Raw genomic sequence first — 25,999 nt, forward strand, 5'->3', positions numbered from 1 at the left:
CGCTGGAAGACAGTTTAAGTGGATGACAATGATTGAAGTTATCCAAATAAACCTCCATCGGAGCGAGACGGCCACAAACGCTCTGATGGCTAAAATTAACACAGGTAAGATACATATAGCTTTAATCCAGGAGCCTTGGACGATTCGCAACAAGGTTTCTGGATTAAATCACATAAATTTCCAACTTTTCTACGCTGATACAGGGTCTCGCCCGAGAACATGTATCTTATGCCACAAGAACTTATGTTTTCTTCTCTCAACAGGATTATCTACATCGGACGCAACGGTGCTGAAGCAAGGTCGTGGCAACATATACCTTGCATCTGTTTACATGCCTTTCGATTCTCCGACACTACCACCAACGTCGGAGCTGATGAAACTGGTCGAAGAGGCACAAAGGAAAAATAAGAAAATTGTAATAGGTTGTGATGCCAACTCCCACCATGTAGCTTGGGGTAGTACAAACACCAATCGCAGAGGACAAGCCCTCATGGATTTCCTTAATACTAAAGACTTGATAACATCGAACTTAGGTAATAAAGCTACCTTCGTCAATAGAATCAGAGAAGAAGTATTAGATATAACTATATGTTCAGAAGAGCTTATAAACGAAATTCAGGATTGGAGGGTTTCGACGAGCACTCCTTTTCTGACCATCGGTACATAAGATTCAAAATACTACGGCCGCCACCAAAGCCGATAAATTTTCGGAATAAGTCTAAAACTAATTGGACAATGTTCGGTTCCTTACTAAAGAACCGTTTATGTCAGGACACTGTTCAATGTCGAAATAAAGAGGACATAGACGCCAAAGTAGAAATGCTCACAAGTGCCTTGGTTGAATCGTTCGAGGACAGCTGCCCTCTGCGAGAGCGGAGATCTGCCCAGGAGAAACCCTGGGTAACCGGGGAGATCCGGAACCTTGGTAAGACTCTTCGCAAACTATTTACCGGGCACGGCGTAAAAAGACCGCAGTATACTGGGATGAGTATCGTAGTAAACTTGGTGAATATAAAAAAGTTGTTCGTAAAGCCAAACGAGACTCCTGGAAACTTTTCTGTGAACAGGTAGACAGCGTAAATGACGTATCGAAGATAAAAAAATTCCTATCCAAAACTCATGTCCAACCGGAATCTATGGTCGATGACACGGGCAAGAGGCTGGAGGATATGGAGGAGACAATGAAACTCCTAATAGACTCTCATTTCCCACCAGGTATATTAAACCTGTGCACAATAAAAAACCTTTTTAATATCTCATTCACCATTTATTTAAAAATTCATTGTTTTAATAAAATGCTTTTCACTTCATAATTTCAGGTTCAGAATTGTCATCATTTTCTCATGTTGGTAAGTTATAATAAATAATATTCTTATAAATATTTCAAAGAAATATACTGTGGTGTAATAATAATTAGTATCTTAAATGAAAGGTATTCAAATCTTCTTTCAAATGATATATCTATTTGAAAGATTTTCACCATAGTGTATTTACAAATATTTATTTTATAAAACGTGTATTTATTTTACTTTTCCGACTATATTAATTTTATATCAACAGCAAATGAAAAGAAACAGCAACAAATACACAAAGTAATTTAATTAATAGTCATCCAAACGAAATAAACCAAAAACATGTACACCATGAATATATTTTTAAAATGCTTATTTTTCATAAAGAAACTTTTATGTTGAAGTTTACCTTAATTCCAAAGTATTTAAGCAATTTATAGATAAAAAACAAAATGGTTACAAGTTACTTTTAGGCGTTTAAGACATTTTTTGAAGGGTGGTTTGTATGGGGGCTAGGGTAAAATAAGGGCCGATCATTACGAAAATCTACAGTGTCATTTATTGTTATATAAATCTTATTTGTCACAATTTTTAAAGAGATAATAGTATATTTGACGTAATTATGGCATAAAAAGCCCAAATCGGGAGGTACGGTTGTATGGGAGCTAGGTGAAATAATGAACCGATTTCAACCATTTTCAATAGGCAATTAAACATACAGCATCTAAACATGCGAAACGAAATATATAAAAAAACAAAATACACAACGTAATAAACACAACCAAGAGATAACAGTCGTTTTTTACCGCTTGATTTAAAGTATTATTCCTGACAACTGATTCAGTGGTCCTACCATATAGTAGTATATAGACGAAACTAATTGTCATGGACCTAAGTCCCCTGTCAAAAACCTAACTGGTGAGAATGTATTAGTAGAAGCACAAAAATAAACAATGTTGTTCAAAAGGTACTAAATAAAAATGCATTTTTAGAATTTTATATCCTAGTGAATGAAAATATTAGTTAATTATTCATTTTAAATCATTATAATATATATTTTTTTAATACAATTTCTTCTTAAAATCTTTTTAATTTTCACAATCCAAAAAATTTTATTTTTAATTGACAATTTATTTTTTGTTTTTCTAATATCAAATTGAAGGTGCAGAGTAGTATTTTTTAGTACTAAACTAATTTATGGAAATCAACAAACAAATATAGAATGCGTGAAAAATATTATCATGCTTTTATAAATGAAATATACAATTTAAAATGTAATAATTTAAGAAAATTAATACAATAAGGACAATGTACTTTTATTTCGACCGATTTTATGCAACTATGTGGGCATTTTTTGTGTGGTAAAAAGCTTTTTTAAACTAATACTTCTAAAGAAAATCCTACTAAAACATGCTTAGAGTTAGGTCTTTTTATACCCTACACCACTATAGTGGGGAGGGTATTATACGTTTGTGCTGATGTTTGTAACATACAAAAATATTGGTCCAATACCCACCTTAAAGTATACCGATCGATTCAGAATCATATTTTGAGTCGATTAAGACATGTCCGTCCGTCTGTCCGGCAGGCTGGCAGGCTGGCTGGCTGTCCATGTAAACCTTGTGCGCAAGGTACAGGCCGCAATTTTCAAGATAATTTGATGAAATTTGGACCAAGCATGTTTTTTGGCACAAGGACGAAGCCTATTGAAAATGTTTGAAATCGGTCCATTATATCACCTAGCCCCCATACAACCGTACCTCCCGATTTGAACTTTTTATGCCATAATTACGTCAAACATCCTGCTATCTCTCTAAAAATTGGCACAAATAAGTTTTATATAAGTATAAAAGGAAGGGAGCTCGAGGCAGTTAACCTGACAAACGCAAAACCATTCGACGCAACAAAAACTGATCTAAAAGTATGGGTGAGAGAAACCCATAAGGCCTCTTGGAATAATGAAACAGTGGGTAGAACCACGAAGATTCTATGGGGTGACCCTGATGAGAGCAAGACGAGAAATCTCCTCAAAATGAGCAAGTCTGAGGTTAGTATTCTGAGTGGACACATAGGATTACGTGCACATCTATACAAAATTGGACGTGCGGATTCAGACGAATGTAGAGCATGTGGAGAGGACAGTGAAACTCTGGAACACTTTCTTTGCCACTGTCAGCATTCGTCGAAGTTAGATCCAAGTATTTTGGAAGTGATGTTATTCCGGAAATAACATTCCTAACTAACACTGATTGGAAGATTCTTAGGAATTACGTTCAGGAAACTGAGTTCCTGAACACTGAAAAATAATTCAGTCAGTTCCGTTTTTTTTTTCATGATAAGGAGCGCACAACAGGCCCGATAGTGGCCTAGGTGTATTTCTTCGGATTTGATGTAGTATACATCCTCCTATCAACCTAAACTAACCTAAGTATAAATGACACTGCAGATTTACGTAAGGATCGGCCTATAAATGACCCTAGCCCCCATACAAACCCCCTTCAAAAAATGACTTAAACGTCTAAAATTGACTTGTAACCATTTGTATCGCAATGAAACTCAATAAAACTAACTGTTATTTAGAAATATATCCTTTTCCCAAATTTACCGAGGATCGGCCCATATTTGACCTATATAAAGCCTTTTTAGAAATTTTAGTTTTTTATCAATAAATTTCTTAAATATTTTGGAATTATGGTAATATTCAACATAAAAGTTTCTTTACAAAAAATAAAAATTTTATAATAAGTAAAAATTTTAAAAATATACTCATGGTGTAGGGTATTATAAGGTCGGCCATGCCCGACTATACTTTCCTACTTGTTGATAGCTGAGTTAGTTTTTTCGGAGAGAGTTGGCACTTTAGTCTACTCTATGTTAGCATACTCAAATCGATTACAAAAACTATAACTGTAAAATACAGAAACAAAACACCGCAATACGCATTCTAGCGTCATTTAATTTAAAACAGCGTTGAAAAATAATTATTTTTTTCACTTACAAAAGTTAGTTTTAATCACATTTTATTTATTTTAATAATTTAGATAAAAAATTGTACAATTGATTCATAGTTTTAAGGCAAAAATTAGTTTTAAAAGTAAGTTTTGGACGTCATTATCTACTTTTATTTGGTTTCGGGAATATAAAGAAGGGCGCTTAGAGAATTAAAATTTTGTGCACGGAAGACGGCATATAAAACCATGTTCGTAAAATTACAATAAATCTGCTTATTAATTCTACATTGTTAAATTTGGCTCTTGAAAAAATCTCCTTGCATTGTTACCGTTAATAGTATTTCCTGACACAGTCATAGGAATATCAACTAATAAAGACATTCTATTTCTTAATTTTTCTTGTATGTCTAGTTTAGTTTGTTCAACTATGTCTTTGTCACAACCACGAATTTACCACTTTTTATAGGCAATCGGTAAGCAATGTGTAGAATGCATTCGAAGCATATTATCCACACATGGAGTGTTGACATCCATATTCAAACATATTTGTGTTACATGACCGATTTTTCACAGAATTTAAGTGGTTCCTCATTGTAGTTGAGTATTCTGCTACAACACTAAACACTTTTCCATCTATCTATCATGTAAAATTTGTGATACATTTGAAAAAACTCAAATTGTGTGGGCTTTCTTTCCAAAATTTGTTTTTTAACTGCTTCAACTAATTCAGAGGTTTCTTTTTCGAAAATCAATTTAATTAGTCTACAAACCCGTGTTGAAGAAGGTCGTAAATTCTCTTAAAGAATGGCACAATGCACACAGCAATTATGTTTTCATCTATTCGAAGCGATTAAGCGTCAGAAAATCGTTACCGATAGTGGAATGTCCACTACTGCCATCAAACCCCCATTTATATATAGCTGTAATTGGATCTTCATAATTCAACAATCCTCCATACAGTATGATCAACCAAGCTCTGCAAAGGCACTTCTGCAGGCCTATCAGTAATTTCGATGGATATATGTTTGCAATTCTTATTTTTGCACCAGTTTCCATAAGTTTGTAGGAATTTTTTAAGAAACCGCCGTCCACGTATAGACCCAAAGCTTCATCGGGCGTAGAATGTACCATTGATACCAATTCAGATGACTTTCTTTACCCCTCTTTGTGTAAATTAATGGGGGTGGCCACTATAAGCTCCTCACAAGGGGTTTCATTCACAAGTTTAGAAACATTGTGTATTTGAGTTTTGGCGGGAGCATTCTGCGAACTCTTTTGTAGGTCGTCCAGCATTATGACTTGTTTTTGGTTCTTCAAACAATAAAAAGGTCCTCACAAGGGGTTTCATTCACAAGTTTAGAAACATTGTGTATTTGGGTTTTGGCGGGAGCATTCTGCGAACTCTTTTGTAGGTCGTCCAGCATTATGACTTGTTGTTGGTTCTTCAAACAATAAAATTTCACTGTCCAACCAATCAAATCTGCGTTCTTCAAAATTCTATAGAGTCCTATTGGAGTTCTTCCACTTTTCTACCAGTCTACTTATAAAGCTTCTCGGTTTCTTTTTTATTTATCGCGCTGATTCTCACTAAAATTATTTCTAAGCATGATATTATCAAATATCTGGGCCTCTACAGCAGAAAATTTGTTTGTGGGTACATTTTCGTTATACCAAATTTGAAAAAGTGTGCGTTTTGAGACATTCGTTGCGCCTAAAAAAATGCAATAACAGGTGATCGGGCAGACCATTTTGTACATTTTACAATAACAACAAATAAAATTACTACATAAAAAAGGAATTGGACTGAATTCCATTGAATCCCGAAAGTTGCACTCCATGAAACTAAAATAAAGACCACTTTTAATATACTACCATATACGTACCTACCACACGTACCTACCATTTCTAAAAAACTAGAGAAACACAAGTCACAAACATTAATTTTTTAGTACATACATAAATACCTTTTACTTAAACAAACAAGTATTGTCGGGAATAGCCGATTATATAATACTCTACACCAGTCACCAGTTAAAAAAAATAAAGCATTTGATTTGATATTTTGATTTTTAACATTATTCCGAAATATTTTTGCTTATTTTTGTCAAAAAGAGATTTTTTACAAGGGGGCTCATAGGGGTGTAAAGGTAAATATGTTCCTATCCTTATACATGGAAGCATAGACAGACGGACGGACATAGCTAAATCGACTCAGAAAGTGATTCTGTGCCGATTGGTATACTATCACCAATATTTTTGGATGTTACAAACATCAGCACAAACGCATAATATCCTCCACACTATAGTGGTGTGTCAGATATGTAATACACTTTCCTTTTATCAATAAGCTCTTTTGTTATTTTTTTTGTTTTTTTTTTTCTAGCTTTGTTTGTTTTTTAATTCGAGCATACATACAGTTAATCACAAAAATAAGTATACAGAAATGCTGTCAATTGGTCTTATTTAAAAAAGGATATTATTAAAAAAACAGTGACACAAATTCGGACCGATTGCCTTCGGGAATAAATAGTAGAACAGTTTTTCTCATTTCTACGAAATTTTTTCCACTTTAGTCCTCGGCTTTTGGATCTGACTGTCATTGAACCTTCCAAATTATACATTAGAAGTTGGAATTTTAACTTTTGAAAAGAGTTGTTATTTCGAAATTAATGTGACTTAAAACTTACAACATATAATTAAAATTTTTATAATTTCATATATTTCCTTCAATTTTAACAGGTTTTTTCAAATTATAATAAAAATTATAATGTTTTATGGATCGGACATTTTTCATCTCTAGCAACACATTATAATGTATCCATGTTCAAATTTGTTCAGTTCGTATCTATACCACCAATTGAGCCCAATTTAATATAAAAATCTTATTATTTTGGACAATAACCTATTTCGGAACCGATTTGTAGTGTAAGTTATTTCCATGGTCATCATTTGATACTATTATTAATAGTATTTAAAAGTGTGTAATCGAAGATTGGAATCACAAAACTTATTTTAATTATTGGAAATTCGAATCTTTAGGGAGTAAAAAGGGTAAAAACGTGTAAATTCGGTAACTTCATATCTCCTAAACTAGATAAAATACAAAAGCAGTTTAAAGCTTATCGTCGTTCACTTAAAATATAAGCGGACTGGTGTCTGGTACTTTTTTCAAATTCGGGCCCTTTAGGAAAAAAACGGGTAAAAACTGTATTTTGGTACTTTTTTGGACCTCATGTTTTAAACCAAAAACCATACAAAAAATATTTTTTGGCTAATTCATAACTTAACGAAAAAATAAAAATACGAATTTAGTACTTTTTGGATATTCGGACGCTTAAAGAGTGAAAAATGTACTCACTTTTGGTTCTTTTTGCATAAAAGGGGATTTTTTATACGTTTTTGAAATTTCTATAATATTGAACCTAGAAACCTGAAATTAAGCATGTATGCCCCGGATTAAGTGACGACCCATAAAAGGGGACACTTTGATAATTTTTTATAATATTGAATCTAGAAATATAAAATTAAGTATCTACAGTTCAGATTAAATGAGAACCTAAAAAGGGAACTTTTTGGTACTCTATCATTCTTCAAAAGGTACTTCTTGAAATTTTTACAATATTGAATCAAAGAATCAAGTGAAATTAAACCTGTATGGGCCGGATTAAGTAAGAACCCATAATAGGGGACTTTTTCATTCTTCAAAAGATACTTTTGAATTTTTATATTATTGAACCTAGAAAAATAAAATTAAGTATGTACAGTCCGGATTAAATGAGACCCTTTAAAAGCTGACTTTTTTAATTTTAGTATCGTAAAATTAAGCATGTATTAACAGGATTAATTGAGAACCTGTAATAAAGAACATTTTAATGCTTTTTCGTTCTTCAAAAGGAAATTTTTAAAACGTAAAATTAAGCATATAGAGACCGTAGTAAGTAATAACCTATAAACGAGGAGGACCAGTGTTGCCTTAACGGCATTAAAAGTGCAATTCTAGCACTTTTTTCTCACTTTTTTAGAAAAAAATGTTAGATGCTTTTTAGCACTTTTTCGTCTTTTGCTAGAAATTTTTAGCATTAAAAGTGCATTTTTGGCATTTTTTCTCCTATGTTGCACTTTTTATAATTAAAGAACTTTAAAGTTTAATTTGTCTAGAGAACTGCAAAAATTTAGTTTTGAGATGTTTTGTGAAATTTTAAGAAATTCTCACAATTTTTTTTTCGCATATGTTTATTGTAATTTATAATTTACACTGTAAATTAAATTAAGAAGTGAATTATTTTAAATATTATTGTGAAATAATTGTGAAAAATGTTTGAAAAAATAAGCTAAAAGAGCGTTGTCTTGTTAAAAAATTTGCTGTCACTACAATGAGGTGACTACATTAAAATGTAAATATACAATAAAATAAAAATGTATAAACATGTAAAAACATGTAAAAGTTCGGGAATGCCAAATCTTACATACGCACCAACACATCACGTTTTACCAAGATTTGCTCATTTATTAGATTTATGCTTAAATATTATATTCTAAACTTAATATTCTTCGGGTCCAGTATTTTTCCCCTTTGGCCACCTCACAAATGTCCTAAAACTAAATGTGCTAATATTAATTCGACCTGTTTATGTTATCTTTGGCAATGAGTAGACAAATAAAATGATTCTTTCTAAAAATAAGATGTTTTCCCGCAGGGCGACTACAACCAAGGCCAGTCTAATTTTCCATGTGATTAAAAAATTTGATAAGAAATATTCAGGGAAAATTTAACATATGGGTTGAAGACCTCCTAAAACTGCTCTAATACAGGATAATTTAATGACAATAGAATTCGAAGAATTCCAAAAAAGTACTCTTCTAGGATAGTTAATAATAAAAAGTTCGAAAAAGTTATTTAATTAATTAATTAATTATGTTTCTGTTTTTTTTTTGTTAATTTTGGTAAATATATGTATATTAATAAAAATTAAAAGGACATTTTTTGAGTCCATATCTTGGAACTACTGTTTTCCATAGATTTTCTCTGGGGTTGAAGAGGTAGGCCTCTTTAATAGAGGTATAATTTTCAAGTCTAGCTACTCGTTTGCAACTCCCAAACTGGCTTTTAGATTCATAGAAATCTACCTTATACTATACATAGTATCTTCTTATAATTGAATTCGATCAATACCTTGCCCTAAAAAATTGTTCTATACTATAATTTTGCCACTTCTAAACTTAATATTCTTCGGGTCCAGTATTTTTCCCCTTTGGCCACCTTACAAATGTCCTAAAACTAAATGTTCTAGCTAAATTTGGACACGTCCATTAAAAGGATATTAATTCATATTAATTCGACCTGGTTATGTTATCTTTGGCAATGAGTAGAAAAATAGAATGATTCTTTCTAAAACTAAGATGTTTTCCCGCAGAGCGACTACAACCAAGGCCAGTCTAATTTTCCATGTGATTAAAAAATTTGATAAAAAATATTCAGGGAAAATTTAACATATGGGTTGAAGACCTCCTAAAACTGCTCTAATACAGGATAATTTAATGACAATAGAATTCGAAGAAGTCCAAAAAAGTACTCTTATAGTATAGTTATTAATAAAAAGTTCGAAAAAGTTATTTAATTAATTAATTAATTATGTTTTTTTTTTGTTAATTTTGGTAAATATATGTATATTAATAAAAATTAATAATAGTTTTTAATAATATGTATATCAATAATTAGTTTAGAATTTCAACCATTTCTTAAATATTTGAAAAAGTTTCCATTATTTTGTCAACCAATGTATATGTATATACTACATATGTATATGCTTATTCTTAGGGGCATTAAACAATTTTCGAACAGGTTTTGTACCTTACCCTTTCCGAATTTGATAAAACTTGCTACAAATATTCTTTGTATCAATACGAATTTTAAAGTTCACCAAAATTTCCAAATTCATTACAGTTTAGATTTTATTAAGGTTCAAAGTTTAAATATTTTAAGATTTTTCAACAATATTAAATTTTACATCGTATATTTTCTAAAATATTTCTGTTTTAAGGTATGATTCAAGACATCAAACAACGTCTTAGTCAAGGATATCTCAAAAAAGCACCTTATATTTTCTTTAGTTTAGATTTAATTAATGTTCAAAATTGCTTATACTGTTGTCAATAAAATATACCAATTTCAGAATGGGACAATAAGGGAATCTCAAGTAAATCAATTTTTAATAAAATAATCTAATTTTTAAATATCTTGAATATTTTGAAACTACAAGACATAGGCTTTAATTGGGAACTAAAACGATTAAAATCGGATAAACAGTTTAGTAAATACACGATGTTACATTTAATGCTTGTTGAAAAAAATCCAAAAAAATATGAACTTTAAACATCGATAAAATCTGGACCGTAACGAATTTAAAAATTTTGGAGAACTTTATTTACATGAAGAATGTGTGTACCAAATTTAATCGAAATCGGAGAGGGTCATGTTCAAAATCTTACTTTTTTGTTTGAAATTTTTTGAAAGTCATTTGCACTTTATTCTATGGGAGTTCTGGCAACACTGAGGAGGACTGAACCTAGAAACATGTTATTAAGTATGTATGACCTGGATTAAGTGAGAACAGAAGCTTTTTAAATGGAAATTACCAACAAATTATAACACAATTGTAAACTAATGCAAAAATACGCACAGTACGTAGATACAAAAGAGTTGTGAATTGGACAATTGTATTTTTGGCCGTCAATATGATACTCTACCAACTGTAGTGGTGTAAGGTACATATAAATACATACTGAATACACTTGAAAATAAAAAGTTTTAGTATTGTTTAAATCGTATAAAAAAACAAAATTTTTGAAAATCAAATTACAAATTATTAAGGTTACGATTCGAATGAAAATTATTCGATTAATCGAGGAACAAATTTTGTTGTAAACACACACAAAAAAGGAAACAGCTGTTTCCATCTTACTTTCTTATTGTTTTATACCAGTCGTGTAAATCATACGACTTTTATTCTCTTTTTTATTATACGGATGGAATTTCATTTTACTTTTTCATTAGACTTTACGTACGTAAAGTTTGATCGTGTGAAGTGCACTTTTAACGATTTTGACAATAGTTTTCCAGAATAACAACCCAGTAGGATTTTGTGAGTCAACTAAAAATCAAGTTAACTTTTTGCTAACATAATATGACTAGTTTCAAAGTAACTCAAAAATGTTCGAGGAAATAAACAAACATTTCAATAAAATTTTAAATAAAATAGAAATCAAAGAATAATAAGACTTTGGACTATGACATTGTTTTACAACAATAATATTTTCCACTCTTCACAGAGGAGTCTGTGTATATTCAACACACTTATGGGAACTAAATTTTCTCGTAATGCTTCAAAACTTTATCGCAAAAATACCGGGATAATAGGTCTTGCTGGAAATTTTTTCTCAAACACATAAGATTTATTTATTTTTTACACAATTTTGTTGTATTTAACAATCCGAAATATTCTTATTTTTTACAAACTAAAAAAATATTTTTTTATTTTTTTTTGACAATTAATTGTTTAGTGTTGAAATCAAAACTGAAGAAACAAATTTGTAAATTTTGGTATTGAAACTGAAAAACTTATTTAAAATAATCTTATTTTTTATTTGAAAATATATATGGGTTAAATATATTGAAAAATATGTGACAGTAGAAATTTAAATGTAATTTATTTTTCCTTAAATTTTTATGTACGATTTTATGCAACTATGGTTGGAGCTCCAATACATATACAAAAATTCTATCAATACATTCTTAGAGTTAGGTTTAGGATTGACAATTCCTTTAGGTACCAACTGACAAGTCCCAATTTCTTATTATTCTTTGATAGAAACTCTCAACAAATTTGTATTTAATTATGAAAGTTAAAATTTGTTTTAACAATGAAAAATTAATTTATTATTAAAAAATTAACATTTTTAGGAATATAAGGCATAAGGTAATGGTGTATATAGTTTGGGAATGTTGCTGCTATTGATTGCATTATAATCAGTAATAATTAGTAAATCAGTAAAAAAAAATTATAAAAATATAGGAAAATTGCACAATCATCATGAGGTAACTACTGGTTAACTGAAACTGATGTATTGTCAGTGAGTACTGACTCGTTCCTATGACATTACATTATAAGCAAAATAGTTACACTCAAAATATTATGTAGGTAAATACAACTGAAAAGTAATTTAAAAAAAATGAAATTTCATTTAAATAACGGACTACAAACTTTTCACTTAAATCAAAGGAGTTTTTCAATTATTTTTATACCCACCATCAAAAAAGACGGAGGTTATATTCATTTTGTCATTCCATGTGTAACACATCGAAATATTGCTCTGGGACCTCGTAAGATTCTAAGACGATCTAGCCTTGTCCATCCGTCTGTCTGTTGTTGGCACGATAGCGTCCACAAAATAAGAGATATTGAGATAAAATTTTCCCAAAATATATTCTATTGATCAGAAATATTTGGTATTGAAAATGGGCAAAATCGGTCAACGATTTCACATAGCCCCCATACAAATGTAAATTGTACAAATAGCTTCAAATATTCACAAATTCGTTGTTTATGAAGCAAATACCACAAAATTTCGCATATGTCAGTTTTTTGACATCTGCATAATAATTCTGCATTATGGCGGACATAGGACCATAATTGGCCCTACCCCCCATATAAGGTCCCCTTTAGAAAATGACTAAATAGCCGATTACAGCCGATGAAATTTGACACAGATAAGTTTCATGCAAGCCAATATATTATAGACCGATCCACATAAAATTTGGTGGTTTTGGTTCCTAAGATACATACTTATGTCAAATTTCTTCGCTATATTCGTATTTTTACGCCCATAATTAACGTTTAAGTCGTTTTCTGAAGGGGGCCTTATGTGGGGAGAAGCATCAATTATGGACTGATCCACATAAAATTTGGTAAATTTTGATTTGTATAAATCTTACTTTTGTGCAATTTCATTGCTATATCCAATTTTTAGGTCAGTAATGAGCATTAAAGAAATTTTATGGGGGGTAGGGTCAACTATGGACCGATCCACATAAAATTTGGTAAAGAGATATTGCCTAGTATAAAACATATTTCTGGGAAATTTGGTAAAGAGATTTTGGCTAGTATAAAACTTACTTCTGTTAAATTTCATCGCTATAGTCGTATTTTTAAGCTAGTAATGAGCGTTATAGTAATTATGTGGAGGGACTTTATATGAGGGGTAGGGTCAATTATGGACCGATCCACATAAAATTCCATAAAGATTTTTTGGCTGGTAAGACACTTACTTATATCAAATTTCATCGCTATATTCGTTTGTTTAAGCCAGTAATGAGCATTAAAGTCATTTTCTGAAGGGGACCTTATATGGGGGGTAGGGTCAATTATGGACCGATCCACATAAAATTTCATAAAGAGGTTTTGGCTAGTAAGAAACTTACTTATGTCATATTTCATCGCTTGTATTTTTAAGCGAGTAATGAGCGTTAAAGTAATTTTCTGAAGGGGAGGTTATATGGGGGGTAGGGTCAATTATGGACCGATATACATAAAATTTGATTGAGAGATATTGGCTTGCATGAAACTTATGTGTGTCAAATTTCATCGCTATATTCCCATTTTTAAGCCAGTAATCAGCTATTTAGTCATTTTCTACAGGGGACCTTATATGGGGGGTAGGGTCAATTATGGTCCTATGTCCGCCATAATGCAGAATTATTATGCAGATGTCAAAAAACTGACATATGCGAAATTTTGTGGTATTTGCTTCATAAACAACGAATTTGTGAATATTTGAATCTATTTGTACAATATTCCGGGGGGTACATTTGTATGGGGGCTATGTGAAATCGTTGACCGATTTTGCCCATTTTCAATACCAAACATTTCTGATCAATAAATTTTGGGAAAATTTCATCTCAATATCTCTTATTTTGTGGACGCTATCGTGCCAACAACAGACAGACGGACATTGCTAGATCGTCTTAGAATCTTACGAGGTCCCAGATTATATATTCTTTATGGGGTCTTAGAGCAATATTTCGATTTGTTACACACGGAATGACAAAATCAATATACCCCCCATATTTTTTGATGGTGGGTATAAAAATGGTCAAAATAATTTATAATTATAAAATCGATTTAAAGTATAAAAAAAGTTTATTCTTAAAAGATGTTGCGTTAGAAGATTATTTCGGTTAGATCTGGCGAATTTAAGTTTTTCGAAAATATATTCTGGTGCCTTAGTGAAGATCAATTTGTGAATTAATAATAAAGATCGAAATTACAAGTAATTTTCAAATGACATTCCATATATTCGGTTAGCATAAATAGATATATGATCATATTTTCTTAAGCCGTAAACATACCTTACAACATTGTTAAACACTCTTGATAATTTGATCTTAGTGAAGCTGTCACAGCTACTGAAGATTTCACATCCATAAAAAAGAGTAGGTAAAATAAATGACTTTGCAAGTAAAAGCCTAACATTAATGTTAGGCTTAGGGAATGCCATAGCTTACGTAAAATGCCATAAACTTTGCCAGATATCTTATTTATGTGATCATTCCAGGTAAGAGTATTGAAGATAATTCCAAGATTTTTCGCATTTTCTTCATAATTAATATTTTGATTGTTAATGATAATAGGTGGAAAATAGCTAGTATCAATTTTCTTGTGATAAATAACAATACATTGTGATTTTTTTTGGATTTAAACTCAGGTCATTCCATTTGGCCTATTCGAGCACACTATTAAGGTGCGCATTAATATTCATAATACAATTGTTTACATTTTCCTTCTCTCAACTACAATACAACTGTACATCATCGGCACACATATGTATTTTACAAGTTTTTATCACACTGGGTAAGTCATTAATATATAATGAAAACAATAGTGGGTCCAAAATGGAGCCCTGTGGTACTCCACTTTTAAGTTCCACTGGAGCTGAAGGTAAACCTGAAGAGACAACGAGCTGTGTTCTGTATTGTAGATAGGATTGCTCAAGATTAGATGAATATATTGAAAAGCCAAATAATTTAGTGATTTTATTTATTAACATGTGGTGATTAACAGAATCGAAGGCCTTAGAGTGATCTAATAGCGTCAAAATTGTAATTTTCCCTTTATCAACAGGTATACGAATTTCCTCTGAAACTTCAATAAGTGTCGTAATACATCCTCGCTTCTTTCGAAACCAAGATTGTTTTGCATGCAATAAGTTATTTGCGTCAAGAAAGTTTGAAATTTGCACAGACATAATTTTCTAAAAAGCTTTAGATATGTATGGAAGGACAGCAATCGGTCTAAATTCCGTATTATTTTTAGGTATAGGAACAATTTTAGCAGTTTTCCATGCTTTAGGAAAAACAGAAGTGGTAAATATTGTGTTGAAAATATGTTGATATGTAACAATATTTTCGGAAACAATGCTTTAATAAACACTGGGTCTATACTATCGAGACCAACAGAGTTATATTTAATATACAGAAAAGCCTTTAAAACATCTTCATGATTAATTCCGTATTATTTTTAGGTATAGGAACAATTTTAGCAGCTTTCCATCTTTAGGAAAAACAGAAGTGGTAAATATTGTGTTGAAAATATGTTGATATGTAACAATATTTTCGGTAATAATGCTTTAATAAACACTGGGTCTATACTATCGAGACCAACAGAGTTATATTTAATAGACAGAAAAGCATTTAAAACATCTTCATGATTAACACATTGAAAATTAAACTTTGTACCAAAATTGTGTATTAAGACATTATCATAGTGGGATTGTGAAGTTAGGGGGTATTTTGAGTTGAAAAAAGTACATTTAGTTCATTCAATTCAAGTTCGGAAAGATTGGTTTGTTTTGAATCATCCTTATATGAATCATCCTTATAGCCTAATTTCCTAATCTCTCGCCATATTTTTTTGGTATTCATATCTGTGTTAAATTTTCGATTAAAATATTCTCTCTTGGCATTTTTAATAGCCTGATTAACAGTTTTCCTAATTGATTTGAAAGTATCATACGTTTGTGTTTCCATTTTTCATAAGCAAGGTTTCTTTTTTCTAATAACTTTCATATTGAACCACGGCCTAGAGGAAGATTTAACTATTTTAGTTTTGAGAGGAATGTATTTTTCAAACAAGTATAGAATTACTTCATTGAGATACTCTATTTGTTTGTTAACTTCACTGTTATTATAAATGTTATACCAGTTAAGAGTATCAATTTCGGACGAAAGAGCATAATAGTCTAAATTTTTATAATCACGAAAATATATAATTTTAGGGCTATTATCATCATAAAGGGGAAAATCGTAGATTAGATAAATGAGGTCATGTTTTGAGAAATTTGAAGACATTATTTGGTCATACAGCAGTATTTTGGCAGGATTGTTGACTAAAAATACATCAAGGACAGTACTGTTGCTCAATGGGAAATGAGTAGGCGTGGAAGTATTAACATAATGGAACCCAATTGGCAAAAATATATTCTTAAGAGAAGTATCCTCCAATAGGTTGCAATTCATATTCCCTGTTAAAATTATATCATTATAAACCAAGGAATTCTCCACCAAATAAGTAATAATTGGCATTAAGTCAATATTTTTATATGGCCTGTAAATAACACCCACTAAACCACTGAACACTAAAAAGTGAAACGCTGTCATTTTTTTTACAACAACAACGTTACGCTCTTCTCACAGACGAGTTCTGTGTAACTCCAACAGATATGTAAGAAACTTACTCTCTCTCCAAACTTCAAAACTTTGTCGCGAAAATTAGTGGCTTATAGAACTTGAAAATATTTTTCATCACTTAACGTTATATTTTATTATTTTTTTGCACACTTTAAATATATTTAATAGCCCGAAAAGATTCAATTTTTTACAAACGAAAAACTATTTTTTTGACATTTAATTTTTGTTGTTGAAATTAAAACGAAAAAATAACAATGTTGTAAATTTTCGTATGGTACAAGAAAAAAATATTTCAACTAACTTAATTATTATTTCAATATTGCAGATTAAAAAGCAAAGATACGTTCATATATAATGTTTATAGATAAATTATGTTGCAAAATATTTAAAGAAATCTTTTAAAATATAAATTCAAATGAAATAATCCGATTTTTTGCAACTATATTGGCTTGAGAATTCTACTAATACATTCTTAGAGTTAGGTACCGACTGACAGTAGACTTAGGTACTTTTTGACAGCGTTTCACTTCTTATTTATTCTTTGCACTAAACATTTACGATTATCGTTATTGATTTCGAGTAATAAGTAATAAGAATTTTCGAAAATGTACCTAAATTCATCTATTTTACCACTTAAACTTTGTGCGTTTATGTGGCATACTTTTAGCCCTTCTCTCTGTTTACCAAGAATACGTATCATAGAGTGTGTACAAACTGAGGAACTGGTAGGATTATTGTAGGAACCCATCAGATGTGTTTTCTTTAAATATCGCAACATCTAATAAGATAAACTTGTACAATTTGTTAAATAAAATTAAAAACTTAAAATTAATAGGTATAATATTGAAAAATATCCGAATAAAAAGGAAAGACATAAGGTGGTTAGTACGGATTTGTAAGTTAGTTTGATTATTGTTGAATCCCATTATCAAAAGTATCATCGTTCACTGAGGTAGTCGAATCCAATGCATTTAAAAGATTAAAGTCCACTATTGGAAATGCAGTATCATCCATGGTACTCTTCGCATAGACTAGGCCACGACGGGTAAAAACTGACCATAACTTCATTTTCTTTTTTAATTTAACGGCCTCAGTTAAAATTTGAGGATTTGCCCTGGTAAGTGCCTCATTAATGTAAATAGGTTTCTGAGACTGAAAACCAGCATGTTTCAAACGAAGCAAATCCTTAGTTCTCATGCGAAAGTCAGCCAAAGATTTAAAAAAATATATTTTTATCTTGAGATGAAGAGATTTTTAAACTGATAACTGGAGCAACCTTGTTGCGTTTAGTTTTAAAGTTATAAATACGTTTCAAGTTTATATTAGGAACAGGCAATTCAATAGCTGAACAAATATTTTCAAAAACGTTAAATAAGTTCTCATTATCCTCAAATGGAATACCATTAATTCTTAATTCGCCAGCAATTAAGGAGTTTTCCTGTTTATCAATAAACAATTTTAATTTATTAACTTTTTCTTTTAAATCAAATATTTCCGTTATGGTTTTTTCAAGTTCACTGACTCTGTCAGAAACTGCGCGCAATTTAACATCAATAATATCAATTCTCGATAAAATGCGATCCTCTGATTCCTTAATTTGAGTAGAGATTTTAAAGGAAATTTTAGCAGAGATTTGTAGAGACATTTGATGTATTTTTTGCTCCATTAACTCCATAAATCGAGGGGTATCATGAGATAAACGATTTGGAGTATTAGAAATATTTTTATAATTTATACGGAGTCTCTTAGTGTCCTCTTTGTAAGCGGGAGCGGAGACAGTCGTCTCTTTACTGTCCTCAAGTAACCTAGAGATTATACTCTTAAAAGTTGTTTTTTGTTGTACTTGCGAAAGTAGTTACTTTACCCATCTTTTGGAGAAATGATTATTACTTTCTAGTAATATGCCACCATCTGGTTGACTCAAATTTATATCTTTCGGGTCAGTCGTCACATTACTGTCCCTTAGTATTCTAGAGAGTAGACACTTGAAATTTTTGAAATTTTAGTTTCATTAATATCTTACCACCTGGCTGACTCCAATTCGTATGTTTTTGGTCTTTCGTCACAAATAAACTCTTTGTAATCGAGAATGAAGACAGTCGTCACTTTAGTGTCCCATTTGTAAGCGAGAGCAGAGGCAATCTTCTCTTTACTGTCTCTTTATAGGGTGTAAAGTGACGATTGACTTCCTCGTAGGACAAGCCCATGTTAAAATGGTCGGTCACCTGGGTAGTCAGGTGGCTAGGGGCCACCACAAGTGGTAGGTTAAATGGTTCGGGACTGTCCCGTCGAACTGCTGGGAAGAGTAAATACCAATACATTTAAAGAAAAACATATTTTTATTTAAGATTTTTTGTTGCAAAAACCAACACATTCATACAAGGAAAAAGAAAAAAAACATTTCACATACGTACACGGCAAAAAAATATGATTTGCATTTTTTGTTAAAATAAAATAATTTTCCCTTTTGTTTTGCAAATATATTTTTTAATGAATTTAATGAATATTTAAAACATTTTCAATTATTTTAGAGTAGATTGTGTGTTATTGTACAATAATTTTTATGTGAAAAATGTAAGTTTGAAATTTAACACTAACACAAATATTTTCCAAGTGCTTTTTAAAACAATTTTTTTACGATAAACAAAATCTACGTCTCGTCAATGTTTACCAGCAATGAATACGAAAGTGTTGATGTTTTACTCTTGCTTGTAAACTGTTAAGAACAACAACAACGTATTGCTAGTGTTAAGCGCATATAAGTGTATAGAAAAACACTGCATATAGCTAAGCGCATTTACAAAAACAAAAGTGTACCAAGCGCATAGGGCTTGGGCAACCTTGAGTAAAATATAAATTTTAGATTTGAATTTATTTTAAAATCTTTTATTACGATTTTTGCGAAATATTATTTTATTTATACTTAAATATATTACACGATCCCTTATTTGATGCTGTAACCTCATGTCTAAACGGAATATTAAATACCGAAATGAATGTTTTCTTTATACGTAGAAGGAATCTTGCGGATAAATATTGAAATTGATGTATTTTTCGTACTCTACGGTATTGCAGGACTTTCACCAGCCCTATTTTGCACCTGTATTATTAAGAAGAAGTGTATTACTAAATATATATTACAGATTAAGTTAAGTTGTAATGGAATAAGTCCATGTAGTTCTCACGGAGGACTACTCAAGCCAATTCTTTACATCAGACTAATCCCAAAACTAATAACTTCCTAATATTATGGGAGTACATGATCCGCATCATGGTCCTTTGTAATGCAGGAAATGAACCATATTGTTTTCAAAAAAATAAACATGTCTCATTATATAGTGCTACTAAACGGATCATATACTCTAAATATGTTTACAGGGGAGTAGTTTTGGGTGTCATAACATTAATGGACATTATGACACGCCACCGTAGTTTTGGAATAACCAAAAGGATTTATGTACTTAAATAATCTATGAAGGGGCACGGTGCTCATACATACATACATTCATACATAAATAAATTAATTGTAGAATTGGGATTAATACCCCATTTACACACACGAAATCTAGTACTTATGAGATTTCGAGCCAAATCTAGTTGATTTTTACTAGATTTCCCATATAAAACAAAATCTACTTCGTAACTAGATTTCGTTAAAATCTACTCAAAATCGAATAGTTTTTAGCGATTCAACTCTGTTTTTTCTTAAATAATACTAAAAAATAGGACTCTACACAAGAAAAACGAGAAAAACAAAACAAACAAAAAAAATATGTCAACAAAATTTTTATAAAGACTGTGTGCCAAACGGCAGCAAAGTTCTATGGTAAAATAAAATGTTGTTATGGTGGAAAATATTATTACTTTTGCTGTGCCAAACGAAATCTTTTTTGATTACATTAAATTTTGACAATTGTCACTAATTTCACTTTTACAGATTTTTTTATTTTTAAAATAAATTTCTACAATCACAAATATATTCAGAAATGATGCTCAGAAATCCATATGTATATCTAGCGTAAAGTAAAGATAATTACAATTTGTTTAACAAAACTATTCATGATAATTTGCAAAACGAAAACTTACCGTTTAATCCAATGGTCGAAGTCGACCGGCTTCGAGTCGGAGCTTAGCCGCCGCCGAACTATATTTAGTTGCTTAAGCCGCCGCCGAAACATTCGGCTTAAATCGACTCAAATTTTTTTAATGTTTTTATTAACTAGACTGTAAGATCAATTATGTTTAAAATACACTATGGTGAAGGGTATATAAGATTCGGCACAGCCGAATATAGCACTCTTACTTGTTGATAGAAAGATTTTTGTTTCTAAAAATCTATCTTATGTCGAATTCGATTTGTATTTCTATTAAAAAGTAAGTAAACGAAATCTTTAATGCATTTAAAATTGATAAAGTAGTTTTAGTTTTAATAATTAAATTTCTTTGACACTTTAAATCTTTTAACTTTTAACGGAATGGATTAAAATGAAGATTTCTGTAGGTGCTTGATATGTTTTCATAAGGAAAAAAACAAATTTATGTATATTTTTAGTATAATAAAAAAATCTATTTTTGACCAAAAAAAAAAAATCTTTTTTTTAAATAAAAAATTTTTGAATAAAAACTATAACAAAATTTATAAAAAATATTTTAAATAATTAAAAAGGTCTTAAAATAATATAAACTAAAAAATCCCACACTTATTTTTTGTCCTGGAAAGTGTAAAGTGCTCCTAAAGTTACGTGTATCCATATGGATACTATGTAGCTAAAGGGTTAACAAATTCCCCATTTGTACACAGTTTTTATCCTTTTATTTCTTAAATGGACAAAATTTGAAAATAGTACTAGACACTTGTCAAATTATTATGTAAATGAAGAACGATAACATTTAAACTATTTTTGTATCTTTTCTAGTTAAGAAGATGTGAGGTTACCTAATTTACTCTAAACATTAGAATTTCCATTTTGAAATTCTAAAGCTATTTAGCTTTAACCGGTTAGGCTGTGTTATGATGTCGGTCAGTTAGAAACGTATATAGACATAATCAGGACTCTATATGCTAAATATCATGTAACTAGGTTCAATGTTATAGAAATTTCAAAAGCAGAACAAAAAAAAAAAAAAACAAAAAGACCCCTTTTATGGGTTGTCATTTAATCCGGGCTCTACATTATTAGTTAAATGTTTCTTAGTTCAATATTATAGAAATATAGAAAAGTACCCTTTGAAGGACGAAAAGGTACCAACAAGTTCCCTTTTATAGGTTCTCGCATAATTTCATGTTACTAGGTTCAATATTATAGAAAAGTACTATTAGAAGAAAGAAAACGTAACGAAAAGTTTCTTTATTATTAATATAATATAATAAAGATAATAAAGATCAAACTACAGGTCGCAATTTTGGAGATAATTCAATGAAATTTGGCACATGATCTTTTATGGTACTGTAGACGAAGCCTATTGATAATTGTTAACAACGGTCCATTATTTCACCTATGCCCAATAGAACTGAACCCGCCAAATAGGGTTTTTAAGTTCATAATTATGTTTAATATACTCATATCTCGACAAAAGTTCTATACTAGTCTTGATGACCCTGATGGACTTTATAATTATAGGGCCTCATTTGACCCATTTGAAACAGTAAATGGCTCTAATATATCTGAGGCAAGGTACAATTCAACTTAAATGCTTTATTATGAAAACTAAATCACATTTTATTCGTATACAGGTGTAGGGTATTATATGGTCGGCCTCGCCCGACTATAACTTCTGACTTGTTTTATTTTTTAAACAGTTTAAGCTTTAAACTGTTTTTGTGTCTTTTCAAGTTTAGGAGATATGAGGTTACCGAATTTACTCTAAACAATCGAATTTCCAAAAATCCTGTTGAAGTAAAGCCTTTTACATTATTTTTCAGATACAAGAAAATATAAATGAGTAAAATCTCGCTTGCCAATGCACTTCTATAAGAAAGCTAATTGAAAGAAAAGTAAAAATCTTCACTTAGAGAACAGAATTATAAAATATCTACTATTGAAATCTATTAATAGACATTAAAATTTAATTATAATAGTTGTTGAGCTGAAAGAAGTCTTAGTAGAGCGAAAGTGAAAAATTGTTTTTTATTGAGGTATAATATAAAGAAATTTATTAAAAGTAAAGAGATTTTTTAAAACTTAAAAAAGACAATAATTTAAAACAAATATCAATCTCACTTTAAGTTGCCTTTTTTGCCTTATGCAAAAAGCAAAATACGGAAATAATTTCACTTTCAATCGGAATGGAATCCTGCAATAATAGCAAAATTGAATTTTAAATTAATGTTTCACAGAAAAAAATATTCAGTAATTTTTTTCAATAAAGATGTTAATCAGTATTAAATTTTAATTTAATTATATTTTTAATTAATGTGATTATTTTTGTAATTACTTTTTGAATTTTTGAAACTTTTTATATTTTGACATTTGTAAAAATAAAATAAAAAGAAAAAAACAGTTTAAAACTTTTGCAGAAAAGAATTTTTTCATTATTTTATAAAAAAAATGTGTTATTTCCATTCAAACACAAAATGAACGGGAATTTACTCATCTCTGTTATGTGGACCTACGTAAGTAAAAAAGTTCTCATTCAAAAATATATGTACGCAATTTAATATAGTGTCTTTTAGATATTTTGTAAGATGGGATGCTATATTTAGACGCATTATATCCCTGATACATCTAAAAAAACAGTGGACTTAACACAAGGTAAGCTTTGATCAAGATTTCTCAAACGTATTTCTAAGTTTTCTTTTGTAGTCTCTTTTTAGATCGTTATTTCTTGGCGCATGACCCCGGGGGATGCTAGGAGTTTTTATAAGTTATGAAGTATATCTGTAAATATGGTGGCGATTGCATACATACATACATACATACATACATACATACATACATACATACATACATACATACATACATACATACATATGTACATATGTTAATCGAATTCACTAAAGACGTGATTTAATTAAACGAATTAATTACAATAATACTGTTTTAATTGAAATTTTTGCCACGTTTTTTCCAATTAACATTTTTAATTTTCAGTTAATCAATAGTATCATTTTGATGATTAGTGAAAAATCAAAACTTTTTTTTAATTAATATGAGCAATTTCATAATTGAAATTCATTTTAATTTTTTTCTGTGTTGTTAGATCATAATATGAAAGATTTTTTTGAATGCGTCCTTCAAATCTAGCTTATGCAATATCATAATTTTTGCTGCGCAAAGCATGGATATTTGAGTAAAATATTTATCCATTTCAGGCAATTTCTTTACACCATATTTTGTCTTTTACAACATATTTCTGCATATTTTATTTATAATCGCATTATTTTATTACATATTTCGTTCTTTGCGCCAAATTTCTTCAAATTTTTTGTTATTTTCTTTTAAATAAAAATGGATTAATTTTTTTGGGGAAATCAATAAAGAGAAACTTTTTTATGAGATTTTTTAATATAACTTTATTTATTAACAAATTTAGAATAACATGTTTTTAATTCTAGCAATCATAAATTTTTAAATCCATTTTCTAAAAATTAATTCATATTAGTGTTTATAAAAAACCGACTTTTGATGAAACCGGTTAACCGAAAATTGGCCATTCCTAGAAAACCGATTTGTCGGTTAACCGAGAACAAAAAAAAAATTCGGTTAAACCGGTTAACAGAATTGTACGGAAATCAATTAAATATACTTATATTTAGTTGGATGAGAATATCTTGCGATATATTATGAATTGCTGAATAAGATATTTGCCCTTTTTAGTTTAGCTATGTACAGTAATACATCATAAGAAAGCAATCTTACATATATCTGAAGCTGCAATTGATTAGTTAGGTACATAGAAGTAGTCAGAGGAGCGATAAATTGACCTTGCAAATAACAATAACAATATTGAAAAATAATAACAATATTTCTAAAAAAATATTTTCTGCAATCTTTTCCGAAATTTGTCTCAAAACTTGCATTTTTGAGAGCTTATAGCGGAAAAATTATTAGAATTTTTGTTACAGTATTTCTGGTTCATAAAAGGACTTAGTGTATTATAACGGGCATATAAACTCAAAAATAATTAAAAAATTTCTGAAAAGAACCAAACTATTGTTCTGTTTAACTTAACCTAAGCTATGTATTATTCAGTATAACCTAAAAATTAAACTTTTGACACACATTTCGAAAAAAAAACAAAAATTATATGCCTCTCCAACCCACACAAATTTTAAAATTATTTAAAAGCCAACATTTTACTTTTTTCCAGAAATTGTAAATCTTTATTTAATAAACAGAAAATATTTTTTAACATATCCTAACTTTTGTGTAACACGAACGGAGAATAATACATACATACATACATACATACATACATACATACATACATACATACATACATACATACATACATACATACATACATACATACATACATACATACATACATACATACATACTTATGTATCTAGCGTTGTATTTAGTAACATCCATGTAAACATTTTGGGTAATAAATTGACGTACTACCTATGAGGGAAGCGGCACCTCCGATATTAATTAAATACAAAAATTCGTTTATCTGGCAAACTAATAAAACTCAATTCTTAAAACTTTGCACGAAGAACTTAAATATTAATATGAACATTTTAAAGAAAAATAGCGGACTTTCATCTAACTTCGTATATCTTGAAAATTGTTAGATAATTCAAACTTTTCATAGATAGATAGATATTTGCGATGGATAGAAATTGGCAATAATTTGCTTGGCAACTCTCATATGTAACATATTCAAAGGATTTTGAGTTAAAATGTCGAAAAAAGTCGATAAGTCGAATAAGGTCGATAAGTAAAAAAAGTCGAAAAGTCGTAAAAAGTCGAAAAAAGTCGAAAATAGTCGGAAAAAGTCGAAAATAGTCGGAAAAAGTCGAAAATTTTAAAAGAGTGAAAAAAAGTCAAAATAGTCGAAAAAAGTCA

The 25,999-nt window shown here is 30.1% G+C and overlaps 1 protein-coding gene across 3 annotated transcripts in view; it reads left to right on the forward strand.

The window, feature by feature from the left end:
* Positions 1–25,999, forward strand: part of LOC111683110 — a 238,572-nt gene that overhangs the window by 67,647 nt on the left and 144,926 nt on the right. For all 3 annotated transcript variants that reach the window (XM_046948340.1, XM_046948341.1, XM_046948339.1), the window contains one exon: positions 1,320–1,349. In XM_046948340.1, coding sequence (XP_046804296.1) covers positions 1,320–1,349 — 30 coding nt within the window. The remainder of the gene's footprint in view (positions 1–1,319; positions 1,350–25,999) is intronic.

The sequence above is a fragment of the Lucilia cuprina genome, chromosome 4 (genome assembly GCF_022045245.1).
Source record: "Lucilia cuprina isolate Lc7/37 chromosome 4, ASM2204524v1, whole genome shotgun sequence".
Taxonomy (NCBI): Eukaryota; Metazoa; Arthropoda; class Insecta; order Diptera; family Calliphoridae; genus Lucilia; species Lucilia cuprina.